Source organism: Candoia aspera, chromosome 16 (assembly GCF_035149785.1).
Source record: "Candoia aspera isolate rCanAsp1 chromosome 16, rCanAsp1.hap2, whole genome shotgun sequence".
Lineage (NCBI taxonomy): Eukaryota > Metazoa > Chordata > Lepidosauria > Squamata > Boidae > Candoia > Candoia aspera.
In genome coordinates, this window is record NC_086168.1 from 12361140 (window position 1) to 12371328 (window position 10189).

The 10189-nt window shown below is 53.7% G+C and overlaps 1 protein-coding gene across 2 annotated transcripts; it reads right to left on the bottom strand.

The window, feature by feature from the left end:
• Positions 1–199: 199 nt before the first annotated feature.
• BSPRY (B-box and SPRY domain containing) lies at positions 200–5372 on the bottom strand. 2 transcript variants are annotated; one of them, XM_063316521.1, is made up of 7 exons: positions 5163–5372; positions 4555–4653; positions 3351–3581; positions 2372–2397; positions 1594–1718; positions 855–1042; positions 200–722 (listed from the first exon to the last, which is right to left on the bottom strand). In XM_063316521.1, exons 1-7 carry the CDS (start codon positions 5340–5342, stop codon positions 522–524), a joined length of 1050 nt encoding a protein of 349 aa, XP_063172591.1. In that variant the 5' UTR covers positions 5343–5372; the 3' UTR covers positions 200–521. The 2 variants fall into 2 exon arrangements, with proteins under 2 accessions (XP_063172591.1, XP_063172590.1); XM_063316520.1 differs by having other exon boundaries at positions 200–1042; positions 5163–5363.
• Positions 5373–10189: the final 4817 nt, after the last annotated feature.

The following is a 10189-nucleotide window of genomic DNA, read 5'->3' on the forward strand; positions in this document are numbered from 1 at the left end:
CTGGCCCAGGTTTCCTGCCTTGAGGGGTGGGGTTGGGGGAAGGCCAGAGAATGGGCCTGCAGGTTTAACCAATGTGGGATAATAATTACAGGCTGATACAAAATTGCTTTGAGGAACCAAGGGAATTCTAACACACGCACACACACACGCACCTCCACTCCATTTCTACCAGCAGGACAAGAAAATGCAACAGGCACAATAGAGTGGAAGAACTTTACTGATTTGGAGTATTCCAGAGCCCTTTTGCCTATTCCAGGTCATGGTTTACAGACTAAATTTGCAGCTGTCATTGATTAGTGAAAGATTCCTTGATGTTTCTCTACTTGGAATCTTTCTATCCCATCTCTTCCCCGAGCAAGCCAGCATGTACCTCCCTTGCTAATGATATGGTAAGGCAAGTCGCCTTTTTTGTTAAGCAATCCTAGAGTGGGAGTCACATTCTGGGTTACAGATCCACAGCTGAACCCTAATGCCAGTTCATTAAAACGCAGATCCCTTCCCTCACCTTCCCAGAGTTGCTCTCACACCAGAGAAATGCTTTGATCGGCCACGGCCAGGACTGGGTAGATGGGGGCGGCAAAGGTTTCTTGGTGCATGTGGAGAACAGCACAGGACTCGGGGTCATAAAACACAAGCTCGCCTTCGTCCAAGTCAATCAGGACCCCAATTTCTGCAGGGCACTTGAGCAGCTTCATGTTCAGGTGCTGACTGTTGTGTGAGAACTGGAACTCATTATCATAGCGGGAGAAGATCCAGGAGGAGAGATTGTAGCCCAGGCGGGCTTCGGGGCCAGCCCCCTTACGCTGCAGTGAGTTGTAGGAGATGCCGAGTTTGAATGCACAGCTCTTACTCACGTTGACTCGCCATGCGTGGATCCCTGCACAGAAGGATTCCTCAGCCAGGGCGTTGGGCCAATGATCGAAGTGAGAGGGGCCATCCAGGTCCATTCTCCGGGCCATCTTGGGGGTGAAGGTCAATGTCCTCCTGTTGCTGGAGAGGGCCAAGAAAGGGCCAATCGTTTTCTCATCAATGTGAATGTTATCTGTACTGGTGAGAGCAGCAAACTGGTCAGTGGGAAAATTCCAGGCAGAGTCAGGGAGGTATGGTGACACTTTATACCCAGGCTGTGCAAGATCAAGCCGCCTTATTGAAGGCAGTTACCAGCCATAATTTCGATTGATGCATTGAGTAACCTGGCAACTCCTGTGTCAGTTTCCTCCATTCCCCACAACTCTGCTCTCACACAATCCGACAGCAGAGTGGGTGGGCGTTAATGCTTTGTGTGCCGACCCCGGGGCTGCACCTGGGGGAGCACCCCGCTTGCTGAGTTACAAGTCTCTCTCCATTAAGTAGCACCCGGTACAGCGGAGGGGAACATTTTGTGGGGCCAAATGTCGAATGAGCCACACGCTTGAGAGAAATTCTACCTCCGGCCAAAGTCTACCATTGAAAGCAGGATGACTCTGGTGCCAGGTTCCAACTTCTGTGATGGTTTTCACAGAACTCCATGTTGGCCCTGCACCTCTGTGGGTGTGGAGCCATGCTGGAATGGCACAAACCTACTGCCACATTCCCCACCCCCACCCCACTGACCTGAGGCCCGGCAGAGAACAGCCGAAGCCCAGAGCCGTCTTGCCAGCGGACTGTGGATGCACCATGAATGGAAGCTCAACTCCTTTGATTCACGGGGCATCAGGATCCCCTCGGCTTCCTCGGTCCTGCACAACACAAAATCAGAGGCGGCAGTGAATCTTGGAGGCATGGCCTGGTACCCTCGTGGTGTAGCTTTTCTGACTGGTGGCTGTCTGCAACTCCCATTATCACCAGGAATGGCGCTGGGTTGGGGAAGGATGACCTGGCGTGTTTTCTGCTTCTGAGGCAGGTTCCCCCGAGGGCCAGAGGGTAGGGGGCTCAAATTGGGAGTTTTTGGTATATTCTCGGCAAGAACAGTGTTATGTGACTTAGCGCAAGAGGGTGTGTACATTCCCCAATCGCATGACTGCCTCTCTGGCAGGGAAACCAGCCAGCTTGGCACTTGGGACACCTCCACGCATGTGTGTGCACACACAGGGACCCTTTTTTAAGCTCAGGCGTAAAGCACGTGCGGCATTATGGTGGGCATAGGAGGAGATACGTTATTCACCCCCGGGAGGTGACAAATTTGGTTGCTTTTAAAAGGGAGCTTTGTGGAGGACTGAGATCAACTGCTCCCAGCCAGAGCTAGGGTGCGGGCTGCCTGCGCCGGTTCTTGGGGAAGAGCGTCTTAGCCTCAGGTTTGTTGAGGAGGACCTGAAGCCTCTGCAGAGGGCAGCCAGGTTGAAGGGAACTTGACAGCCGCTGAAACCGAGGAGCCACCTGTTCCAGTCCTCACCTCAGGGAGATCTCCTCCTCCGCTTGCTGGGCACGAAAGAGAGAGAGGAGGTACAAGTGAGGGTGCCATGCACCTGGAGAATACATCACCACGTCCTAGCATTTAGACAAATAGCACAATTGCGGGTGAAGTGAAAGAAACCTGGACTGTGACTGCACTGCAGCTTTGACAACAGCCCAATTTTGGCTCTCCCAGTCACAGCAACTTCCAGAGGAGAGCATGGTGTGCGTTGTGGGCAAGCAGTTGAAGCCATGGTAGAAGCGATGCTTCTACCCTGGCCCTGCAGTGGCCACATGCCGAGTTGAGCCATGGGCTGCTTGAACCATGGTCTGTTGCATATGCCACAATGCACTAGATTTGCCCCTCACCCTGGCCCCAAGCCAAGTGATACATCTGGAAGGACCATGCTTGTAGATCACACAGTGCCAAAAGGAAGCAAAATATCTTGGCGCTAGCGGAATCAGCCAACTTCCAACCCTAACACCAGGTGCTGAAAGCAACCGAGCAAATCGGGGTTGGTGCTGGACTAGCAGACAGGGGCACTGGGCTTTGGCACAGCCCACCTCCTGTCCCTTAACCTGGAATGACCACATTCATAGTTTGGCCTTTAGTGCTGTTGTCATTGCTGCACTATGGGGAGCTTGAGTGCGTTGGTGCTATTCCTGTCTTGTCACAATTGATGCTAATTTATTAGGGATGCTCCAGAGCAGCCTGTCCCGTGAGAGATGCCAGCACAGGGTCCTGGTGAAGGTGTTAAACTAGGACTGGGGAGAATTTTGGCAAAAAGCTTCCTCAATGACGGTTGTGCAGCTGAGGGATGCGCTGTCAGTGCCCCAAGCTCTTGGGAGGAAGGCCACAGCTGCAGGCCTCCAGCCTTGTAAACCAGGCCTCTCCATTTGGTGCAGACCCCCCTCACCCCCCCCCCCCCAGTCTCTGCCTCGGTGTTGCTAGACTGGCCTCACTGCATCCTCCCACATACCACGAGGCTGCAGTCGTTGGTGGCCGTGATCACGGCCACCAGATAGGACCGGAGGGCATCCAGTTTCTGCAGCGACTCCCTCCAGTGGACCTCCTGGGTCAGGATGCTTTGCTGGGCCCGCTCCTCCTCGGTCTGGGCCGCTTCCAGCAGCCGCTGCTCCTCGCTGTCGCATACCTGCCTGATGAAGTTCAGGCGCCGGATGAGGCCCTCTCGAGCTTTGCTGGCCGTGCTCTGGGCAAGCAGAAGAGACAAGATCACTCAGGGACCGTCAGAGCTCACTGCTCTCTGTTGCCTGCCTGACTGCAAGCACTCCCCATCCCGGAAAGCCCTGTGACTGCAGTGCCCTCCATGGCACTCTGCAAAAATTTGCAGTTGCACGGGACGGTCTGCATTCTGTCTTGTGTGAGCCTCTCAGAAGGACTTTATGCAAATGCCATGAGGTCCGCATTCCTGGTTCCCTCTGATCATGGGCTACAGGGAGGGGATCAGCACTGCTGCTGGTCCCCATTTTAGAGGAGTAAATTTGGCTCTCTTTATCCCCCCCCCATGCCCTTGTGTCTAAAGCATTAATTTTTTTTTTTTTTTTACTCATATGGCATAGCAGTTTGGTGTTCATGCTGCTTTTCTTGCTGGGAAATCCTTGTGAGGTCCAGCAGCCAGATGTATAGACTATTTAGCTGTGACAAGTCACGTTGCCCGGCGTGCACCACAAGGAGGCTAGTCTACATTGCACCAAGTTGGGCTGAGAGAGAGTGACTGGCCCAGGGTCACCCAGCCAGCTTTCATGCCTAAGGTGGGACTAGAACTCACTGTTTCCTGGTTTCTAGCCCAGAACCTTAACCACTTAAGCACTAACCGGTGAGGCAGAAATGGCCGCTGTGCCAGGCAGAACCTCCGGCAGCCCCTGGGCTGCTCTTGAAGCCATGGGGGTGGGGTGGGGCTGGGGGAATGTGCAGGAAGTGGGTCACCCTCCCCCTCCTTCACGGGGAGTGCTGTTCAAGGAGATGCCCCTTTTTTTTAGCCATGCTCCTGTACTCTGGACAGTTGACCAAAGGCTGAAGTTCAATTAGTATGGAGTTGAATTACCAGCTACAGCTACAGGCCTTGGAGTGCTACTCCAAAGCTAGCTACTGGATTAGATCCTTGGTTTTTTCGGGGGGAGGTTCAGTGTCCCTGCCCAAGGATTCCAAGACTGCATAATTACCACAACGTGCTGTTTCTTTTCTGGCAGGACCTCTGCCACAAATCTGGCGATGGAAGCACTCTGCAGTTGAACCCTTTCACAGTGGTCCACGATTTGGTTCTGAAACACAGACAGACGCCACGGGCCCTTTCAGGGTCGGCGAGAAGGACAGACTGTCGGGCCCTGCAAAGCGGAGTTGGCACCAAACAGGCCTGGGGTTCGGGGAGACTTCCTCCTTCCAGGAAGGAGCTGCGCGGGCGGCTAGACTGGGATGAGCGGCCCGGAGCGGTTCTGCTTTAAAGGCAGGAAGGGGTGGGAAAGCCGATTTCCCCAGAAATACTTCGGGGAGGGAAGGGGGAAGGTCGCCGGGTACGGCAAGATTCCCTCTGTACATGGCCAGAGGACCTCTCGATTGCAGTATCTTTTACAAGAGTAACCTTCCTTCAGAATCGGGTGGCTAACTTCTGAAATCCCGGCTGGCAGGAAAGCGCTTCTCCCTTCGAATTGCTGCCTGCAGCGCCTCTGCTCGGGAGGGGAACCGGAAGCGCCGCGCGTCTGTAAAAACCAGTTCTGAATCTGGCGCTCTAAGCAGCCGGTGGGGCGCCCCCTCCCCCCGCGCGCATGCTCACCCGCCGCTCGGCCGCTTCCTCGGCGAGCGGGCGCACTCGGTGGCCTCGGCAGCCGCCCTGGCCCGGGCACTGGGCGCACACCGGCCGCCGCTCGCTGCAGCAGAACCAGCACACGTCCAGGCCGTGCTCCGGACAGGCCGGGCGGCCCGGCGGCTCCTCTGCTCCGGGGCGCTGGGTCATGGCGGCGGGGAGCGGGACGGCAGGACGGGCCGAGGCACCTGCTGCTCAGGTGGGCGGGCCGCGCGGGGAGCCGCCCTTCCCCGGTACGGCCTCCGGCGCCGGCGCATGCCGCGGCTCCGCCCAGAGCCTCTGCGCGGCGGGGCAGTCTACCTGCGTCGGAGGCCAGTCCTCGCCTGGTCGCGGCCTGGGGACGATTCGGAGGCCGGGGAGTGGGGCGGCGTGTGCAACCGTAAGCGTGTCTCTGGGCGCGGCCGGCTTGCGAGCTGTTTCGCGCTTTCCGGGGGTGTTTGTCCTCTGCCTATTCGGCATCTTTCCCTGTTGGCGCGATCCTGCTGGCCCCGAGCAGGTGCAGCGGGGCGGGGAGCTCAGTCGGGGCGCTGCAAAGCTCGGCCGCCTCGAGGGCTTCCGCCGGGCGAAGTAAGGCTGTCCGGTCACGTTCCTACGGGGGGGGGGCTGGGCGGGGTCGGGCCCGTCTGCGCTGAGCTGCCGCGCCGCCTCCGCCGCCAGGCCGGGCGCACGTCCCAGCGGGCAAGCTGCGCGAAGAGAGCAGCCGCCCGGTGAGCGCGGCAGGAGCCTCAGCCCGCCGGCCTCAGATTGCCTCCCGTGGTCGAGGGTGCCCTTCTGAGCAGCGCTGCCTCTGTGCTGGGAAGGGGCCACGGAGCTCTCGGACGCCCGTCCCGCCGAGGAAGGGAGTCGGGCGTGGAATCGGTTTTCGTCCCCAGCCTTGGCGCAAAGGGCTGAAGCTGCGGGGAAGCTCTTTCCGGGGGATTTCCGGGCTGTTCTGGCCTAGTTCCTTGGGTAGAGAGTCGAGGCCCTTTCGGAGGTTTGGGGGGTCAGAGGAGCAGGCGAGCCGGTCCCCTCACTGCCTTTCCAGCCATGCGCGTTGCTACCCTTGCCTTTCTTTAGCTCTGCTCTCCCCTGCCTAAAAGCTCTGGGGGTGAAGATGGGGTGGACTGCTTTAGGGTTCATAAAAAAGAAATCCGGGGAGGTGCCCTGGATAAGAGGTTTGGAGTGAGGGTTAGAGGGGGTGGGTGGCGGGGCTGGCCACCTAGCAAATGCAGAAACAAGCTGGATAGCCTTCCTTATGTTGTCCAAACAACAGAGGATAAAACAATTAGGTAGGTGGATCTCAGGGTGTTGAGTCCGGTCTGAAAGGCGCTCCCATTGTGTTAGAGATTCCTCTATGGATATGGGTGCTTGAGGGATAAGTGAGTGCATCCCCTTGGGAAATGGGAAGGCGTTCCCCCTATCTCTTGATGGGTGCCAGTTCTGGTCTAGGGGCTTTTGTATTATGTTTGTGATTCGCTTCTGGATATGGGTGCTTGGGGGATATGTGAGTGATTAAGGGATTATGCTTATCCCCTCCTCTTACCTAATGTGCATGTTCCCCGTTGTGATGCACAAATGCCTTGCAACGGGGAACATGACACCGGGTCAGATGTAGACTTTCCCCATCTAGACCCTGTTTGGAAGCCAACAGGAAGCATTTTGGAGAGCTATTATTTTTGCTGTTCCCCAGCAAATTACTCAGAAGTAGGTTTAAATGTGGAAGTTCTAGTTTGCTGTTGCAGTTATTGCCATGAGATTGAAGGGTCCATTTAATTTGTAGCCTGAGCTACATGCAGGGGGAGGAAGGCAGGAGCCCTGAGTCGCATAGGGAGGTAGCTAACCCTTGGGTCCAAGCACCTCTTTGTTTAGTCTGTTTCAGGTTTGGATCCAAACGCGGCTTTCCCTCCTAGGTCAAAGGGATGGGAAGGTTTGCTGTGCGTGCCCTTTGTAGTGATGAGAACATGTCCTGTGGCTGGGGAGGGAAGGGAAACAAAGGGGGAACATGACACCGGGTCAGATGTAGACTTTCCCCATCTAGACCCTGTTTGGAAGCCAACAGGAAGCATTTTGGAGGGCTATTATTTTTGCTGTTCCCCAGCAAATTACTCAGAAGTAGGTTTAAATGTGGAAGTTCTAGTTTGCTGTTGCAGTTATTGCCATGAGATTGAAGGGTCCATTTAATTTGTAGCCTGAGCTACATGCAGGGGGAGGAAGGCAGGAGCCCTGAGTCGCATGGGGAGGTAGCTAACCCTTGGGTCCAACCACCTCTTTGTTTAGTCTGTTTCAGTTGTTTGCTGTGCGTGCCCTTTGTAGTGACGAGAACATGTCCTGTGGCTGGGGAGGGAAGGGAAACAAAGGGGGTTTTGCCGCAGGTACGCTCAGTAGTTTCATGCTGCCTTCCAGCTCTGGGACCTCCGGCAGACGGGCCACACGGTGTACGAGTTCAGGGGCCATTCCCAAACCATAGCTGCCTGTGTCTTCCTCCCTTGGGTCCCATTATATTATTCTCTATTCCCTATAGAGCCTTCAGCACATCAATGAGCCACTAGGGGGCAGTATTAACCATATATTTCATTATATAGCCCTATGTTCCCTATAGAGCCTGCAGTACCTCATTGAGCCACTAGGGATCAGTATTTCCTATATGATTCATTATATTGCCCTATGTTCCCTATAGAGCATGCAGTACCTCATTGACCCACTAGGGATCAGTATTTCCTATATGATTCATTATATTGCCCTATGTTCCCTATAGAGCATGCAGTACCTCATTGACCCACTAGGGGTCAATATTTCCCATACATTTCATTATATTGCCCTATGTTCCCTATATAACCTGCAGTACCTCACTGAGCCACTAGGGGCAGTATTTCCTTCATATTTCATTACATTGCCCTATGTACCCTATAGAGCATGCAGTACCTCATTGACCCATTAGGGGTCAATATTTCCCATGTATTTCATTATATTGCGCTATGTTCCCTATACAACCTGCAGTACCTCATTGAGCCACTAGGGGCGGTATTTCCCACCTATTTCATTTTATTGCCCTATGTTCCCTATAGAGCCTGCAGTATGGCCTTGAGCCACTAGGGGCAGTATTTCCCATCTATTTCATTATATTGCCCTATGTTCCCTATACAACCTGCAGTATGTCATTGAGCCACTAGGGGGCAGTGTTTCCCATATATTTCATTATATCCCCTATGTTCCCTATACAACCTGCAGTATGTCATTGAGCCACTAGGGGCAGTGTTTCCCATATATTTCCCTATGTTCCCAATATAGCCTGCAGTACTTCAGTGAGCCACTAGGGGGCAGTGTTTCCCATATGTTTCATTATATTCCCTATAGAGCCTGCAGTACCTCATTGGGCCACTATGGGCAGTGTTTCCCACATGTTTCATTATATTGCCCTATGTTTCCTATAGAGCCTGGAGTACCTCGTTGAGCCAGTACAGGGCAGTATTTCCCATCTGTTTCATTATATTGCCCTATGTTCCCTATAAAACCTGCAGTAGGGTTAGGGGGTTAGAGTTAGGGTTAGGGTTAGGGTTAGGGTTAGGGTTAGGGTTAGGGTTAGGGTTAGAGTTAGGGTTAGGGTTAGGGTTAGGGTTAGGGTTAGGGTTAGGGTTAGGGTTAGGGTTAGAGTTAGGGTTAGGGTTAGAGTTAGGGTTAGGGTTAGGGTTAGGGTTAGGGTTAGGGTTAGGGTTAGGGTTAGGGTTAGGGTTAGGGTTAGGGTTAGGGTTAGGGTTAGGGTTAGGGTAGAGTTAGGGTTAGGTTAGGGTTAGGGTTAGGGTTAGGGTTAGGTTAGGGTTAGGGTTAGGGTTAGGGTTAGGGTTAGGGTTAGGGTTAGGTTAGGGTTAGGGTTAGGGTTAGGGTTAGGGTTAGGGTTAGAGTTAGGGTTAGGGTTAGAGTTAGGGTTAGGGTTAGGGTTAGGGTTAGGGTTAGGGTTAGGGTTAGGGTTAGGGTTAGGTTAGGGTTAGGGTTAGGGTTAGGGTTAGAGTTAGGGTTAGGGTTAGGGTTAGGGTTAGAGTTAGGGTTAGGGTTAGGGTTGGTTAGAGTTAGGTTAGGGTTAGGGGTTAGGGTAGGGTTAGGGTTAGAGTTAGGGTTAGGGTTAGAGTTAGGGTTAGGGTTAGGGTTAGGGTTGAGTTAGGGTTAGGGTTAGGGTTAGAGTTAGGGTTAGGGTTAGAGTTAGGGTTAGGGTTAGGGTTAGGGTTAGGGTTAGGGTTAGGGTAGGGTTAGGGTTAGGTTAGAGTTAGGGTTAGGGTAGGGTTAGGTTAGGGTTAGGTTAGGGTTAGGGTTAGGGTTAGGGTTAGGTTAGGTTAGGGTAGGGTTAGGGTTAGGGTTAGGGTTAGGGTTAGGTTAGGGTTAGGGTTAGGGTTAGGGTTAGAGTTAGGGTTAGGGTTAGGTTAGGGTTAGGTTAGGGTTAGGGTTAGGGTTAGGGTTAGGGTTAGGGTTAGGGTTGAGTTAGGGTTAGGGTTAGGGTTAGGGTTAGAGTTAGGGTTAGGGTTAGGGTAGGTTAGGGTTAGGGTTAGGGTTAGGGTTAGGTTAGGTTAGGGTTAGGGTTAGGGTTAGGGTTAGGGTTAGGGTTAGGGTTAGGGTTAGGGTTAGGGTTAGGGTTAGGTTAGGGTTAGAGTTAGGGTTTAGGTTAGGGTTAGAGTTAGGGTTAGGGTTAGGTTAGGGTTAGGGTTAGGGTTAGGGTTAGGGTTAGAGGTTAGGGTTAGGGTTAGGGTTAGGGTTAGGGTTAGGGTTAGGTTGGGTTAGGGTTAGGGTTAGAGTTAGGGTTAGGGTTAGGGTTAGGGTTAGGGTTAGGGTAGGTGTTAGGGTTAGGGTTAGGGTAGGTTAGGGTAGGGTTAGGGTTAGGGTTAGGGTTAGGGTTAGGGTTAGGGTTAGGGTTAGGGGTTGGGTTAGGGTTGGGTTAGGGGTTAGGGGTTAGAGTTAGGGTTGAGTTAGGGTTAGGGTTAGGGTTAGGGTTAGGGTTAGGGTTAGGGTTAGGGTTAGGGTTAGGGTTAGGA